Source organism: Anguilla anguilla, chromosome 9 (genome assembly GCF_013347855.1).
Source record: "Anguilla anguilla isolate fAngAng1 chromosome 9, fAngAng1.pri, whole genome shotgun sequence".
NCBI classification, from domain to species: Eukaryota; Metazoa; Chordata; class Actinopteri; order Anguilliformes; family Anguillidae; genus Anguilla; species Anguilla anguilla.
Genome location: NC_049209.1, coordinates 30,985,934 through 31,002,762, shown reverse-complemented (window position 1 = coordinate 31,002,762; position 16,829 = coordinate 30,985,934). Strand labels below are relative to the sequence as shown.

At 41.8% G+C, this 16,829-nt stretch overlaps 3 protein-coding genes across 5 annotated transcripts; all 3 read left to right on the top strand.

The window, feature by feature from the left end:
- Positions 1 to 273: 273 nt before the first annotated feature.
- LOC118236026 (protein ZNRD2-like) lies at positions 274 to 3,313 on the top strand. Of its 2 annotated transcripts, none has more exons than XM_035434023.1 (4): positions 274 to 386; positions 1,199 to 1,350; positions 1,679 to 1,763; positions 2,209 to 3,313. In XM_035434023.1, the coding sequence occupies exons 1-4, from the start codon at positions 326 to 328 to the stop codon at positions 2,646 to 2,648; spliced, it is 738 nt and encodes a 245-aa protein (XP_035289914.1). In that variant the 5' UTR covers positions 274 to 325; the 3' UTR covers positions 2,649 to 3,313. The 2 variants fall into 2 exon arrangements, with proteins under 2 accessions (XP_035289914.1, XP_035289915.1); XM_035434024.1 differs by having other exon boundaries at positions 291 to 382.
- Positions 3,314 to 3,591: 278 nt separating this feature from the next.
- On the top strand, positions 3,592 to 6,659 carry LOC118236024 (protein ZNRD2-like). 2 transcript variants are annotated; one of them, XM_035434022.1, is made up of 2 exons: positions 3,592 to 4,510; positions 5,981 to 6,659. In XM_035434022.1, exons 1-2 carry the CDS (start codon positions 4,393 to 4,395, stop codon positions 6,427 to 6,429), a joined length of 567 nt encoding a protein of 188 aa, XP_035289913.1. In that variant the 5' UTR covers positions 3,592 to 4,392; the 3' UTR covers positions 6,430 to 6,659. The 2 variants fall into 2 exon arrangements, with proteins under 2 accessions (XP_035289913.1, XP_035289912.1); XM_035434021.1 differs by having other exon boundaries at positions 3,592 to 4,909.
- Positions 6,660 to 6,763: 104 nt separating this feature from the next.
- fam89b (family with sequence similarity 89 member B) lies at positions 6,764 to 10,480 on the top strand. The gene is made up of 3 exons (XM_035434025.1): positions 6,764 to 8,031; positions 8,605 to 8,873; positions 9,351 to 10,480. Exons 2-3 carry the CDS (start codon positions 8,619 to 8,621, stop codon positions 9,645 to 9,647), a joined length of 552 nt encoding a protein of 183 aa, XP_035289916.1. The 5' UTR covers positions 6,764 to 8,031; positions 8,605 to 8,618; the 3' UTR covers positions 9,648 to 10,480.
- The last annotated feature ends 6,349 nt before the right edge of the window (positions 10,481 to 16,829 follow it).

Here is a 16,829-nt window from a genome sequence, read left to right as displayed (position 1 = left end):
GTCTATAGAATACATGGGAGAGCTACCAGTACCTGTTGGCAATAACTCATTGATTAAGAATTTGGTGTCCATGAAAAAATTATTTGAAAAAATGAAAAAAGCATTTGCGTTCAGTGTCAGGAGTCAGGCAGAAGAGCCCCAGCCATTGTTTCACATGGCTAGAACTCCCCAGTTTCGCCATCCCTAAGCTTACTCCCTCTTCCGCTAGAGTTTGATAAAATGAATTTACTTGGTACGTGTATTTTCCCTCCGGGGCAGTAGGGGGTAGTAAAACGAGTAATACCCGGAGCGTAAACATCCAGAAAAAAACCCCAGAACGTGGTTTATGCTTTCGGTCACGGACTTGGAAATGCTGCCGGGTGCTGGAAACATGTCTCTCAAGGCAGGTTAGTAGATTTTTGTTTTAGTGTTCCGAAGTTTGTATGATTTAATATTAGATGTGTGTGTGTATGTGGTGTTAAGCAAGCTAATTGCAAAATGTGCTAGCACTCATCATAAGTAAGGGTAGCTGCCATGCCGTTTCTGTTTCATGCTAGTTGGCTAGCCGTTTTTTCCCCCGAAAACAAGATAACCAGCTGTCTTTGAAAGTTGGTTGGCCGGTAACTTACGTTACGTTGTCGATAGGTCATATCTCGGGTATTGGAATGTGACAAACTAACTTACCAACTGAGGTAATAGCACCTTACAACTCTACTTGGAAACATAATTCGCAGTTTTATTTCCATTGCTTGAACATGCCAGTCAGCTAGCTAACGTTAGCTAGATATACGCTAAGTAAGGCAAGTGTGTAATAGTCGGCTACAGTGTGTAAAAGTTAACTAACGGGTCCGACTGCCAATCTATTGTAAATGTCCAAATTATGCTAAACAACTACGGTAGCAAGCTTCTAGCGGTATGCAATGTCTAACAGTCTTCAGTCACGATTGAAGGCAAAAAGTAAGGTTGCCGTCAGCTAATTTAAAAGCTATTAGCAGTATAACCGTTTCTTTTAACGTTACTTGGCTAGCTCACCTGCTGTAGCAGCGATCAAGTGGCTACGCTCATGCAAATGTTAACTATATGAATGTAGATATATAGTTTTTATAGCTATGTTCTGCTACATTACTCCAGTCCAACCATTAACAGGGGCCTTTCTAGACAGTAGTTAGCTAGATAAAGACAAAGTACTGGTGAATATTCCATGCCCTCGTTTCCGCAGAGGACGATGACTTTGAGTGGGAGCCCCCGTCGGAGGCAGAGATGAAGGTGATCCAAGCTCGGCGGGAACGACAGGACAAAATCAGCAAGCTGATGGGAGACTATCTGCTGAAGGGCTACAAGATGCTGGGCGAGTGCTGTGAGCAGTGCGGGGTGAATAAGCAGCGCGCGCGCACACGACCCCATTAGCAGTTCACCTGCTCTGTTACCTTATGTCCCGAAAAACTGGTGTCTGAAAGATCATCACGACCGTTATTTTACAGTGCAGTTGCCATGTTTGCAATATCTGCATTGAAACCAGAGGGTTGCTGGCTCACAGTCCAGCTGGTTAGGTCAGGACACCCTTAGAAATAGTCTTGAGACTCACAAGTCAGGAAGAGTTGTGGGTCTGTGAGCTGTGAGGGATGAGTTCATAGTTGGGATTTGAGGATAAAGTTGATGCCATAGAAGAGGAGTGAGTTTTTCCCTTTCTGCTTTCCAGACAATCCTTTTACAGGACAAGCAGAAAAAGAATTACTGTGTGGCATGCCAGGAGCTGGATTCAGACATCGACAAGGACAACCCAGGTAAGGGGCCATCATATCTGGTAGGGAATGTAAGAGATCATGTTGTCAATCAGATATCATCAGGGATGATTAAGAGGCTATAGGCAAGATCCAGTTTTGTGGAATTTTCATCAGTTTTTTTATCACTGAGGTTAACAACCCTACTCTTTTGAGTTTGTTTAGTAGTTGGACATGAGAATGCTACTGGGCAGCATGACCGTTTCCACAGATGGTTTACTATAGTTGGAGTTAATCCACATTATTCCCTGTCTTGGATGGTGAAGCTGCCTTGCCCTTTCCCTGCCAGTCAATATGTCATGCATGCCACATTTGTTAGTCCTTTGGTATGTGGTAGCCAAACCTATGTTGCATATATCTTGTGGGGTCTAAAGGAAGGGCTGTAACATTGTTGAGACTCCCTTGATTGGACCAAACAAAATGATGACACGTTTGCTCTCTGTTCCAGCACTGAATGCCCAGGCTGCCCTTTCACAGGTGAGGGAGAGACAGCTGGCAGCTCACCCTCTCCCGCTCGTCAACGGAACCACACCCAGTGACTCCTCCCCCTCAGTTCCTGGTCTGCCACGCCCAGAACACTGCGAGGGTGCTGCCTCTGGACTAAGAGGACCTCTACCAGTGCAACCGAATCCCGCCTCCTCTCTTCCGGGCCCCGCCCCTCCCCTCCCGACCACAGCCCCTCCCATTCAGCAGAGCCAGTCCCAAGCAGCTTTGCCGGGCCAGCACTCCACCACATTCTGTGCGGAAGAGGCAGTCCTGCAGAAGATGCGGTGGGCATCGCAGGAGCTGCAGCATTCTAGCTCGGTGGAAAACAGTATCCAGCTCTGCAGCCTCATCCGCAGCTGCGCAGATTCACTGCGCAGCCTGAGGAATCTGCAGCTCTCCTGAAACTTTTACCACATTATCTGCGCAACATGTCACCCTTGTAGCCAGTCCAACCGACACCAAGCCTCACTCAAGGTCGGAAAGTTCAATCTTGTTAATGGTAAAAAAAGGAGGTTATTTTAAAAAAAGAGCCCTGTGTGTTTTTTTTTTTTGTTTTTTTTTGGTTTGTGCCTGAGGGGTTGTATGGCTTGATCCTAAAGGACTGTAAACCACTGCTGTTAGTGCCGTGTTGATGTTGCACTTGTTCACCAGTCAGGGTTGCCATGGTTGGGGATTAGGATTAATGCATAGTGGAGTGCCAAGGCAAGGTGTGTGTTCATTCCTCACATTCTTACCATTTCTATCATTGTAGGAGGTGACATTTAGTGATGCAAATCCCCTGTTGTATAGAGACTTAAACTGTAGAGGAAAAGGAAGGGTAGAATTTGACTTGGTGTAATAGGTCTTAAATCCCAACTGTACAGATCCCAAGCAAATAGAACTGCAGTTTCCCCCCATGTGTATAAATGAGACTGTCCATTTGATTTCAGGCCCATTTCACACCCCTCTCAGGAACCTGGCTTTGACTGAAAGTGTGCAGTTAAATGGAGCTGTGAACTTTGGTGGAAAGCAGGTGATCACAATGTGTATCTGCTGTGCTGCTGCTCATTAAAGCTGACTTAGACACAGCTCTCTCTGGTGTGTACTCACTCCCTGATTCTGCACAAAGCCACAATGCCAGGTTTAATCCAGAAACAGGAAATTGCCAATTTAATGTTTTATCAGCCCAATTTCTATGGAGTGGTACTTATTTCAGACTGAAATGAACAATTTTCTTGATGATGATGATAGATCTGTTAAACCTCTTAGAAACCAATTCAGCTTTACTCTAATCTGATTGGTACACTTTTACTAAAAATCAGTATGCAGCTTTTGCACTGCCTCCATCTTTTGGTAAAGATGGGTTTCAGCCCATATTCCCTCTGTGGATAGCAGCTCAGTGGTGCCATTTCCTCGCAAGCATGTAGGGTAGGCCTGCTGAGAACTTGGTTCTGTTTTGCAGGGATGACCCGGGGAATCAAATCCGCTAGGGAACGCAAATGATTGTGTAGTCAGTCAGACATAGGGGATGCTTGGGTGCGGTGGCCAGATGTTGAGATTCGGTATTCTGGGGATTTCAGTAGAATTTCACTGCTCACTCAAAATTGCAATGAGATCTTCAATGACCCCAGAGAGTCAGGACTTCAGTTTGACATCTGGACAGAGCATTTTACAGCACAGAGCCCCCATCTCTCCCTACTGGCCCACCAAAACTGCTTACAACAGCACACTGGTTTTCCTAAGAGGTCTCCAATCTAAGTATTAAGACCAAATCTGTTAAGCTTTGGCAGTTTGACAGGTAGAGGTTGGCATACCTGTGTGCAGAAAGACAGTTTATTATGGTTTGAATGATTCTATATTATTCCATGTCTTGGATGATGAAGCTGCCTTGTTTTAGTTTTTCAGTAAACATCTCATGCACACATTTCTTAGTCCTTACCCGTTTGGTAGTCAGACTTATCTTGCACACATCTTGTGGGTTTAAGGTTTGAAATTGTGACTCGATTAAGGCAGTTGTCATGTAAACGCCATTATATAATTATTTTAATCGGGGTAAAGTCAAAATAGGAGTAAACATAACTAGATACGTCTCCAATTTTGCTCAGTTCTATGATTATTGGTGCACGTACTCGTCTTAGTCGCATTTAGATATATTTTAAAACTGCGCATGCGACGGGTCACCAGATGCAGTGAACCGGATGTTGTTTGTACACTTCAATCTCAAACCAACATGGCGAACAGCAATATACAGCGCAGTGTGAGGAGCGGTGGTGCAATTAATAAAAGTAATCATTTTTGGACTGATGAAGAAACTCTGTTTATGCTTAATCAGATTAAGAAACTAGACATTCTGAAGTTCATTGACGGAAGAAAACACCGTAATGTACATATGTTTAAAAAGGTGTCAAACAAAATGGTGGAGGCGGGTTTCGTCCGAACAGTGGAACAAATTCGCTGTCGCTGGAAATCGTTAAAACAATCGTACTGTAAAGCGAAATCACACAACAGCACAAGTGGTAGTGATACGGTAAAATGCCCATATTTTGATTTTCTAAACGAAATGCTAGGGCGGTGGCACTTAGCGGGTACCGGGGACCAGGGGATAGATGTCTGTTTTGACAATAAACCCGTCACGGCGCCCGAGTACAGTCAGCCAGCGACACCGCCTACACCCTCCTCCTCGGGTAAGTCACAATAACTAGGCGGTAGTTGGCTCCCGATTCGAAATAGCCAGTTACACATTAGCTAAATCGGTTGCTAATCGTTTGAATACTTTCATGTTCTTGCTTAAGTGTTTAAGGCTATTATGTGCTTCTAGAACCGAGCTAAGGCTCAAAGAGAAATGGCACAATGGTGGCAATGCGATGAAATATATATTTTAAAGTTACATTTACTTCAGAAATATTTTGTTGGCTTTAAGGAAACATCAGCTATTTGCTACATGCAAATTTAAAAAAACAAATCAGTAATTACCCTACAAAATTCCTGGAATTCCGTAACACTTCATCAAGATCGACCAATGCTGTTTATTAGGTAAACAAAAATCGGAGCAATTACAGAAAACGTATGCATTTTGGGACATACGTGTTTTCACGCATGGGTGTATGTTGAAGTACATCAGAAATGATTTGCACGAAATATCACTGCCGCGGCTTGACAATCTCGCTTTGAAATTAATGTGTAAATCAATACAGTAATTTAGGCCGACTGAGAAACTGCATGCTGGATTGAGTTTTCTCTTCAGAATCAAAATGTCTCCAGTTTGACGCTTGTTTATGACAGACGAGGTCATGATGTACCTCTTACCTGATTTAGGTGAAATATTACTGTGGCGTTTTCAAATAATCTCACTCTAAACTTTCTGTTTAAATCAATAAGGTAATATGGCCGTATTGAAGCTAGGGACATTTTGGATTTAGTTTTTTTTCTCAATATCAAAATGTCACAAAAAAGCGTATTTTGGATTGAGTTTTCTCCCAAATATTTGGATGCCTCAATTTATTTTATTTTGCATTTATTTGGCACACGCTTTTATCCAACGCGACGTACAAAAATTGCACATCTTCAAGTGGAGAGAGGGGAACTAATTAGTGAAGTCAGCAGGTGAAGTGATCGATTGGAATGAAAAACTGCGTAGTCAGCCCTCTATGCTAAATGTTTAGGCACCCCTGGTCTAAAGGAAGGGTTGTGACATTGTTGAAACTTTTTTGATTGGCCCAGATAGAATGACATCGCAGGTTTGCTCTCTGTTCCAGCACTGAATGCCCAGGCTGCCATTTCACAGGTGAGGGAGAGACAGCTGGCAGCTCACCCTCTCCCGCTCGTCAGCGGAACCCCGCCCAGTGACGCCTCCCCCTCAGTGCCTGGTCTGCCACATCCAGAGCACTGTGAGGGTGTGGCCTCTGGACTAAGAGGACCTCTACCAGAACAACCAAATACCACGTCCTCTCTTCCGGGCCCCGCCCCTTCCCTCCCGACCACAGCCCCTCCCAATCAGCGGAGCAAGTCCCAAGTAGCTTTGCCGGGCCACCACTCCACCACATTCTGCGCGGAAGAGGCAGTCCTGCAGAAGATGCGATGGGCATCGCAGGAGCTGCAGCACTCTGCTTCAGTGGAAGCCAGTATCCAGCTTTGCAACCTCATCCGCTGCTGCGCAGATTCATTGCGCAGCCTGAGGGACCTGCAGTTCTCCTCAGACTTTTAACAGCACATTACTTGCGCAACACATCACCTTTGTAGTAGCTGGTCCAACCAGCACTTAAGCCTCACTCAAGGTCAGAAAAGTTCAATAATCTCATTTCTCCTAAGTGTTTTACCACATTACCCGCACAGTGCGTCACCTCCGTAGCCAGTCCAACCAGCACTTCAGCCTCACTCAAGGTCGGAAAGTTCAGTAATCTCATTTGTGGATAAATAAGTTGTTTTAAAAGAAAAGAACCCTGTGTATGTGTTTTTATTCCTTTTGGTTTGTGCCTGAGGGGTTGTATGGCTTGATCCGGAAGGGCTGTAAAACCACAAGTGATGTTGCACTTGTTCACCAGTCAGTCTGTGGGTTGCCATGGTTGGGGATTAGGAATAATGCATGGTGGAGTGCCAAGGCAAGGTGTGTGTTCATTCCTCACATTCTTACCTCAATTCTAGTATTGTGGGAGGTGTCATTTAGTGGCGCACATCCCCTGTTGTTATATAGAAACTTAAATTGTGGAGGAAATGAATGGGTAAAATTTTTAATTGTTTTAAATCTTAAATCCAAACTGTACTGCTCACAAGCAAATAGAACTGCAATTTCCCCCACATGTTTAAAAATGACACTATCCATATGATTTCAGACCCATTTTCACACCCCTTTCAGGAACCTGGGCCCCGTTTCACAAAGCAGGATTACTGAGTTAGCGGGAGTAAAACCCGGAAAGCTCCCTATTCTGGAACATGGACTGACGTAAAATGAGATGTTTTGGGTTTTACTCAGCGGAGTTATCCAGCTAACTCGGTAATCCTGCTTCGTGAAATACCCCACTGGACACTACTCTCTTTTGGTGTACACCCATTTCCTGCATCTGTAGGAACCATACAAAGTCACAATGCCAGGTTTAATCCAGACATGTGTAGGAAATTATGAATTAAATGTTTTATCAGCCCAGTTTCTGTGAGAAAGTGAGAAATAGCACTGATTTGAGACAGAAATGTGCTCCATATTGACAAAACATGAATTAAATCTGTTAAACTGGAGAATTTTGTCTGGTGTAATAAGTCACTGACATGAAATGTAGTTTTTAAAGGCATATTTAAAGATTAATCATATGCCCATTATATATTATTTTGGTGCATAAACCGGAACAAATTGAGCTTTGCTTTAAACTAGTACACTTTGAACGTTCTCTAAAAAAACAGTAAACAGTTTTGGACTGCCTCCGTTTTCGCAATAGATGTTGAGTTTCAGCTCTACAACCCTTCGTATTACCTCTGTACCAGCTCAGCGGCGAGAATCCATTTCCTAGCTGGCGTGAGTATGGGTTGGGCGGGGAGATACTGAGAGGGGCGAGGTTGGGAACACAGACAAAGGAAAAACCGCTGCGGGCAACCGTGGAAGATTGCGAGAAAACAAGACTACCGATCTGCCCCTAACGAACTATCTAGCAGCTCTTAAGAAGAGGAAAATATGACAATGACAACTGGATGTTAATGAGAACTGCACATTTTCGGCCTATTATTGTCTACAACGGAAGTGTTGACATGGTCTATGCTCTGCTGGTGCTGTTAAAAAGAGGCATTAACAAAAAAGAGGACAGCATAGGGCTACTGGAAGGTGAAGCACTGTTTTACTTTGACCACGAATTTACTGTACCGAAACTAACGAATAGTGGTGTTATCTTGGGTCAGGACGTGCGATGATAGCGGGCTAAACTGACACTTGCCTACATTTTACCGATGTCATGAATGAATATATGCGGGAGCGGGATTTCTTTCTGCCAGGAATAGCTCCGTGGTTTCGGGATCGTAAAGCTGTACATTTGTAGCTTACTAGTTCATTACATTGATTTTAAACAATTTCGTAACATTTTTATTTATTCTGGAAAAAAAAACAGTAAACGAATTAATTGTATTTTATGTTCTTTCGACTAAATTGTTAATCACAGAAAATATTTAGACGGCTCGATTCATGTTAGCGAAGAGCCTAGTGCAAGTAAACCGTAGGGTATTGTCGCACTGTAGGCTATTATTTTACCTACACATGTTAACAAGTTAACTTGTCGAATCTGTACAGGCTGTAAATGGAAAATTGTTTTGTTTGAAGGTGGTATGTGTATTTTGAATATTACAAACGTGGGGTTATATCTTTTTAAAATTAATTCAATTTTACATTGGGTCATTTCTTAAGATTAAAGAGGAAAAATGAACGGGTTCCAGTCTAGTCCTCCGGAGTGTCCCGTTGGAAGCGTCTGCTCCATCGAAGGTCTACCCCCACTTCCAAAAGGCCTCAGTGGGATTCTGAACTCCAGCGGTGGTTCGTGGAGGGACATCGAGAAGGTTTACAGCAAGAAGACCCGCATCCAAGCCGACATCAGCAAGTCCAGAGTTAATGATTCCATGGACCGTAGCAAGCCCGCCAGCCTGGACGCAGCGCTGGCCATGCTTCGTAAAGAGATGGTAAGAACATTAACAACAACATAAGATTTTTGTCACGTGCCCCTACAGATTTGTCGTTCATGTCTTGATGAGTTGTGGACATCAGCCTATTTTTCGCGTTTAGTACAGGTTTTGGGCAATTTGTTAGTTCAGACGACTCGAAACCTGAAATAGTTAAATAGACACGAACTATCAGCCTTCGGTGAATCTAATGTCTTCCAATTAACTGTTATTAATTTGTAGACCACACCCACACATTACCTCTAGGCAGAGTTGCATAGCTTACATTTTTATTTATTTATAGACCTGGACAGTTCAGTCTTTTCAGGTTAAGACACATTGCTCAACTCTTCAGCTGCCGTGGGATGTGTTCGCACAGCCTTATGGTAGCACTTCCTTACTGTAGCATGGCACTCCATCTTTTAATCACTCCCGCCCTTTTGACTTACTTTCCCTACATTTTCCTGTCCCCCCACCCCCGTCATTTCTGTTCCCAAGGTGGGGCTAAGACAGTTGGATATGTCGTTGCTGTGCCAGTTATGGTCCCTGTACGAGTCCATCCAGGAGTACAAAGGAGTTTTTCAAGACATGTCCTCCTCCCTCATGTCTGAGAGCTCCTTCACTACTGAGAATGGGTTCTCAGAGGAGGAGGAGGAGGAGGAAGAGGAAGAGGAGGAGGATGAGGATGAGGACAGAGAGGAAGATGCACAGGGTGCTCCCGGAACCACTCTGTCACTGCCACAGCCTGCGCAGAACTCTCGGGACCAGTGGATTAAGGAGTCCTTTCACTTATAGACCATAATGCTCTACTCACACATCCCCTTTTAGACCACTGCATTTGTTTCAGACATCCCATTATAGGACACTACATTCTTCCTATACATCCCTTATAGAACAATGCATTCATTCTGTACAGCCCTTATAGAACATTGCATTATTTCCACACATCCCCTTATGGAACACTGCATTCCACGTGTGCCCTTATAGAACGCCACATTTGTCCTGATGGAGTGCTCCTTTCTTCATCCGAGCTTCTGTGTCTTTCAGTAGCTAGCTGACATGAATCAAACAAAGCACTTTGCTCTCAACTTCCTGGGTGGCGTTTTCCAGGTGATGCTCTTGTTCCTTGAGTGGTCATAGGATGTCCCTGAACTCATGTTCGGGCACATCAGGCTGGTGCTCTAGTCAACTGCTTTTTATAAATATGTAATACTATCTTTTATACATACTGTTGAATAAGAAATTTGGTTAAAAAGTGATTGAATGTGGCAAGTGAAGAGGAGCATTTTCAGACTCTAAAGGCCGTTGGCTTATTTCTCCACTACATTTATTACTTTGGATGTACCTGTATGGATATGAAGTCAAATCAAAATGTTTTTCCAGTTTGTATTGATGCCTTTTAAAATCCTCCAGTGGTATCCATTGTTTTGCTTTCTTAATTTTATTCTGATTGTAAAAGTATTCATTTCTGATCTGTGGGGAGGGAGGGCATGTTGATGCTCTTTGTCTTTATATTCAAATGAAATATTTAACTTGTTTATACTTAACAGTTTTTTTCTATGCTCTGAAAACTGAATGTAGTCATAGACTCATTTGAAGTTGTGTGAATAAAATTATTTGTAATATTCCCTTCTGAATTATTATGCTACTTAATTTGTAAGTACCGTGAGATGGTCTGTATATACTTAATGTTTCACAGTGAATAGGTCATGATGTCCTTAGAGCTTTACATAGGCTCAAGTTGGTTGTTCAGCTTAGCAGCCAATTGTGTACTGGTGGCATAACAGTGTACAGTAGAGTAAATCTTTATTTGGTTTGCAGCATGTCACAGAAAATTGGCATAGCCAATAACAGCAAAGAACTTAAGGTAAAATAGGCAATACGTAATACATGAAAATATCTTAGTAAAGCAGTAAAGGCCTTCCACCCTGCCCATACCACAGAGGGTAGTTTGTATTATAAAGGTGCTGTAGCATAGTAGTAATCGTAAATATGTTCCTGTAAATTATACATTCATATTCAATAGATAAATAAATCAAATGTGTTAAAATTGATTATAAAAACACATTGATATAAATATACATTATTTATATAATTCCTTTAAATATTCCCCCTCAGATCATTAATGACTAGTACAGCTCTTATAAATTATTCATGTCTTATAAACAACTAAGTAGTTAGTCAATGTTACGTATTATTGAACTAAAGACATGTCCAAAAGTCTTGAAAATTATATCGGGTAGACACTGTTGCTGCAGTCCTAAAACAGACCACAAGATGGCGAATCCGGGTGCGTTTTATGCTACCAAGCATTTTAAGCGCTCGCATATTTTTTCTGCAAAATATGTGAAAAACAAATAAATGCATTAACTGTCTCAGCTTCAATAAGAAAAAAAAAACATTGGGAGGCAGCATATGTTGCATTATAACTGAAAGTATATTGCAATGTATTTTTTAATTTCCTTGGTATAGTCAACAGACACCTCAGTCAATGATCATAGTGCCTACATCGTGTGTCAACATCTGAAAAAAACGTTCACATTAGTTATTTGACTCGGATCCCAGTTGCTAGTAAATTGGGAAACAATTGTCGCCGTTTACTCAATGTAGATAGTTATGCAAGGCAGGACTACATGGAAAATAGAAACCCCACTGCAAGCCATGCTAACATTTTTATCGTAAACAGTTCGTTGGGAAACCATTACTAAGCCATACTGACTTTCTGTGATTATGTGGGCTGCAACGACACAACTCAACTGTCATTACTCTGAGAATGACATGGGCTTCAATGCTTCTGCATACAAGTGGAATCTCGCGGAGAGTGATTCGGATAGGCTACGCGCGCATCGCTTTCCCAAGCCCTGGGTTCCCACACTTCCTCCTGCACAGTCAAATAAACAGATCGTTCATGGTGGACATGTGCTTATTAGGCAATGCAAGGGGTTTGGGGCTGTGTATGACGATTCAAGGAGGAGCTGGACTCAAAGGTGTAACACTCAAATAATGGTCACTTTTAACGTGATCTGATAGGCTCCCTGCTCACAAACTACAGTATATAAACAATGGGCCTAATTTACAAAACTTTTAAATTGTTTTTACTTTTGTTCTTTAAAATGTTCTGACGAAAAGCCAATATGTGATTCTTGAAACATATGCAGAACTTTGGTTGTGTGCATATCCCAGGTGTATGAGATGATGAGGCCTAATGTTATGTATGAAATTGGTTCTCTTGCAACTTAAGGTGTTTTAAGGTTCATGTTACCATGTTCTTGTCTTATTTTAATGTTTCCCCCTTTTTTTCCCTCTCGGTTTGGAATGCCCAAACCTTTCCTTCATGGTCCATTGCAACAACCTTTGCTATGCATTTGGGAGAGCACAAACAACCATGCTCTCCTCCGAAGCACGTCACGTCAGCACACCAGTCACTGCTGCTTAGCCCACCGCAGCATACAAGTTGGATTAGCACAGACATGATTTGGAGGAAGATCTTTCACATGCAGGTCAACAAAAGGACCGCGTGTGTCTGATCATATGCAGTTTCACAGACTTGACCAGCAGAAGTTGCTACAGATCGATGAGACATCCCAGCCAGCTGAATCATTACCACCACTGTCATGTTTACTTACATTATTCCTAAATGGATGGTAAATGGACTGCATTTATATAGCGCTTTTATCCAAAGTGCTTTACAATTGATGCCTCTCATTCACCAGAGCAGTTAGGGGTTAGGTGTCTCAGGGACACTTTGACACGCCCAGGGCGGGGATCGAACCGGCAACCCTCCGACTGCTACACAACCGCTCTTACCTCCTGAGCTGTGTCGCCCGCAAGTTAGTTAGTCAACCTAGAGTAAAGGTAGTTCTACCCAGATGGTAAAATGTGTGTGTGTGGTACTGATAGAATCCCTAATAGTGGGCCACTGGGCTTTCTAAGGCATTACAGAAGCTGGAAATCCCCCTCAAACGCCTCAGAGCAGCTAATGAGACTGGCATGAACAGTCCATGGGGGGTCAGTGAGGTAGAGTGGGGAAGGATCTGATCTGGTTACAAGCCCCCTCCCCAGCCCCCATCACTTGAAATGTCAGGTTTTTAATCATTTCAGTCAGAGAAACATGCAGTGAGACAGGGTGTTTAGACTCACCGAGAGACAAGTTGTAAAAACGTACTTCGAAAGTAATGTAAATATTCTTGTGTGCATCTCAACATATATCCATTCATTTGTGTTTATTTGTATCCAGTAGTACTACAGAAACATAACACGCAGCTGATAAGTATTATGTAAGTCCTCAACCAGAAGTTGGAAATGTTTTCTGTTTTTAATCCAAGGGATTTGTGTCTGAATCTTAACATATATTCATTTGTGTTTATTCATATGTAGCAATACTACAGAGACATAGCAGCTCATAACAATTGTCCTCAATTAGAAGTTGACAATGAGTTTTTTTTTTATCCAGAGGAGGTCTGGAGTCTTATACATACTATGTTATACCTGAGTCACATAACATGCTCTCTTATGTATACCGGGCTTGTAAACTTATGAACAGCAAATATGATAATTTCTCAGATTTTCTATATTTTACAATGACCTTGTTAACCTTTCCTTCCTCTCTGTCTCTCCCCTTAAATGTGATGGACAGGGGACAGGTGATGGTAAGCCATCTCTATATTTAGACTGAGCAGAGTGACACCGTGTTCGGGCACTTCTCTCTGTCGTCTAAGAGGATATTAGTCCAGCACCCATTTCCTCCTTACTTCCAATATCAGGCAAACAAACTCCCCTCTCCTTAACTCTCTTAAATTCAAATAACCTACCATTATAGGATCATTATACATTGATTCTGGAGGATTGAATTGTGCAGATGTGCAGTTGTTATTAATGACAACCCTACCAACAATAATGGTTTGATTAGGTTTGAGCAACAGATTCCATATGTATAATGCATTCTATGTTCACAGGCTACACATTGTTGGCAATCAGAATGACTTTGCTTTTGGAGACAGTTTCTGAAATAGCAACTTGCTGAAAACAACTGGTTTACTCTCCAATGTGAGAGAGAGTAAGAGAGAGCAGCTACATCGGACATTTCATTCCCTTGGTAAACCAGTGGGGTTATATTTTGTTTTTAAAAAGAGCCTATTCATGATCTAGACTCATCCATCAAACGTTTAATTAATACATAATACATATAAAAATATAAACCAAGATTTTGCAAAATAAGGTTGTCGTTTGGGCTACCTCTAGATGTAAAAGATGGTCATGGAGAAGGGGGGCTGGAGCCTATCCCAGAATGCATTGGGCAAGAGGCAGGAGTACAATCCATCTCAGGGCACGCACACAATTCACTCACACACTTTCATACCTATGGACAGCTTAGGACTCTCTAATTATCCTAACTTTACTCTCTTTAGACTGTGGGAGGAGTATCTGTAGGAAATCCACACAGAGTTGCAGAGAACATGCAAACTCCACACAGAAAGGTGGGATTCAAACCCAGGACCTGCCGAAAGGCGATAGAGCTATCCAATGCACCACCGTGCAGTCCTACTGATTCATTTTGGTTTAAAATTTCCTTTCGCAAAGAATTTCTCTTCCTTCCAATCAGTCAAAGAGTGGTGGTTATGGTGAAAAGCAGCGGTGACCTGTCAGTCCTCCAACAGCATCCCCATCCTACCCAGCATGCTGAACACAGTTGGGAAACAGGATGTGCAGACATCAACAAACTCCAGGCCTACAGGAAGTGTGTGATCTGAGACAGGAACACCCCCCCACCCCCACCACCACCTGTCTTGTAGACACCCCCCATCTCGCCCCACTGTGCCCTATCTCAAGGTTGCCTAAGTCAGTTTTCAACAGTGTGGGTTTTCTTTGTTTGTCTTTCTTTTTTCAGACTCTCTTTTCATACTTGACCTGCATTGTGTGCATTGTGTAGGCCAAAAAAGGCTTTGCAGTTTACAAAGGTTTTCTATATACTGAAACAGGGCCTAGTCACGTTGACCTCCTTCCTAACAAGCGGCTCTAACCAGGTTCCAGGGGTCAAACACACAAACACAAATGCAAATGTGCTGTTAATTGCTCAGTTTGACATCAATATAATTGTGAAATGCTGTATATGATGTGGTTCCAGCTCTGTCTCAGTATTTGATTGACTGCCTCCATGTTCATCCAGGTAGAATTATGTTGAATAGTTAAAATGTATTGGTCCGCAGGCAAGTTCAAAGATATACATGATAAAATATTAGATAAGTGTTTTTGTGAGTGTAGTCTGCTTACCACTCACATTGTGTAATTGTGCAATATTAGAAAAAAGGCACATACACATTTAAAAAAAATTCAGCAGAAAATGAGAATTTCTGCTAATTTTTTAAGCTAGAATGTATACTGGCTGACAATTTTAATGAAATTCTCACCTGGAAAATACTATCTACGAGGTGTTCCTAAAGGCAATTTTTCATAATGTTGGTATGCAGGGTGCTTCTGATTATGAAGAGCATATACAATTTTCATCTGTGCCCGGAGTTTCCAATAGTTCCCGCTAATCAGACGTCACTTAAATTATAATGCATAATAACTTGTTGCTTTGTCCAGAACACCCATGCAGTGTTCTTGAGCTGGACCCGAACCTGTAGACTTTCATTTCTGACACGGAACCACCACTGTTTAAATTGTATCTTTCCCCTTTTTTTTAAAGATGGTCTCTTATTGTTTTGTATTCTATATTGCCTTCAGTCTCTTTAACCATTAGTATTAGTTGAGGTTAACAACTAGCTCTACACTGAAGTGCTCTTAGGTCCTGGATAGGGATGAATAGTGTCATATAAACACAACTGATTATAATAAGTCTTTATTATAATCTTTCTATAGCCCCATGTTTGCTGTTGTTATCCTCCTCCCATTTGTTGTGTGATCTTGTTTTTCCAGGCCATTGTGCTCCCATATTTGTCTTTCATGTAACCCTCATATTATGTTGACATTTTATGACGCCTTTTATGTTTGGGGTCAAACCGACCCCAGCAGTTTAAACTGACTGTTTACAGTAATAGAAAATTTTTGTGTGTCACCTTCTTAATGTCCCCCTAACTACTTAACTGGTTTTTAAGAGATGTCAAATGCTGAATAGGGCCAAACTGACCCCAAACACAATATGAGGGCTAAGTTGTTCTTCTTATTTATTTTTAGTTCTCTGACAGTTAAATGAATAGGAAAAAAGAACACAAATGAATTGTTGCAATTAACTGTCTATTCCTCCAGTCTGTCTGGAGTCTAGCCCCGCCCCCCCCCCCCCCCCCCCCCCACCCCCAACATGGCTGACATGCACAAATACAGCTGTTTGTTTCCCTTTTTAGACCCCATAGCAAAAAAGAATGAGCACTTCCTGAGATACAAGAGAATCTCATCGCACAATATGGTTGTGCATGAACACTATAAATACGGCAAACACGTTCCTTCCACTGTCTGGATTCAGAATCTGGGTCTTGAGTAAATATGCTTTCCTTTCATCAGTATTACAGCCTGACTAATATGGGGGGAAAATATCCCTGCTATCACCACAGTAATATCCTATCCAGGTATAAGCTCAGGAAATAGACACTGGACTCAATGTGTTGAATCTTAGTAATGAGTAATGCTTTACCATCCTTAAAAGGTAATACACTCTTTGTGTAACTTTTCTCTGTACTTAGTATTTCTATCTATTATATTTATATAATCAAAATTACATTCAAACATAAGTGGAAGCATTTGAAAAATATGAAATAGGAATAATTTTAATGATACAAATTTTTGGGTGTGTTCAAATCAGATTTATATAATTGAAAAAAATAAGAAATAAATAAAATATCTGAATGGCAAAAACTGTTGTCATTATTACAGTAAAAATGAAGGAAACTTGCAGGTGTGCAGATCATTTAAAAAAATCTGATTGGTTAATCAAATATTTGATGAAACTAACATCCCTCAATGTAATGAATACTCTGCCTT

Excerpts from the sequence above, each read along its gene's own strand:
- LOC118236026 (XM_035434023.1), top strand. The coding sequence starts at position 326 with ATGCTTTCGGTCACGGACTTGGAAATGCTGCCGGGTGCTGGAAACATG. Across the intron at positions 387-1,198 it reads AAACATGTCTCTCAAGGCAG|AGGACGATGACTTTGAGTGG; the intron begins GTTAGTAGATTT and ends TCGTTTCCGCAG. Across the intron at positions 1,351-1,678 it reads AGTGCTGTGAGCAGTGCGGG|ACAATCCTTTTACAGGACAA; the intron begins GTGAATAAGCAG and ends TCTGCTTTCCAG.
- LOC118236024 (XM_035434021.1), top strand. The coding sequence starts at position 4,393 with ATGCGACGGGTCACCAGATGCAGTGAACCGGATGTTGTTTGTACACTT. Across the intron at positions 4,910-5,980 it reads GCCTACACCCTCCTCCTCGG|CACTGAATGCCCAGGCTGCC; the intron begins GTAAGTCACAAT and ends TCTCTGTTCCAG.
- fam89b (XM_035434025.1), top strand. The coding sequence starts at position 8,619 with ATGAACGGGTTCCAGTCTAGTCCTCCGGAGTGTCCCGTTGGAAGCGTC. Across the intron at positions 8,874-9,350 it reads CCATGCTTCGTAAAGAGATG|GTGGGGCTAAGACAGTTGGA; the intron begins GTAAGAACATTA and ends TCTGTTCCCAAG.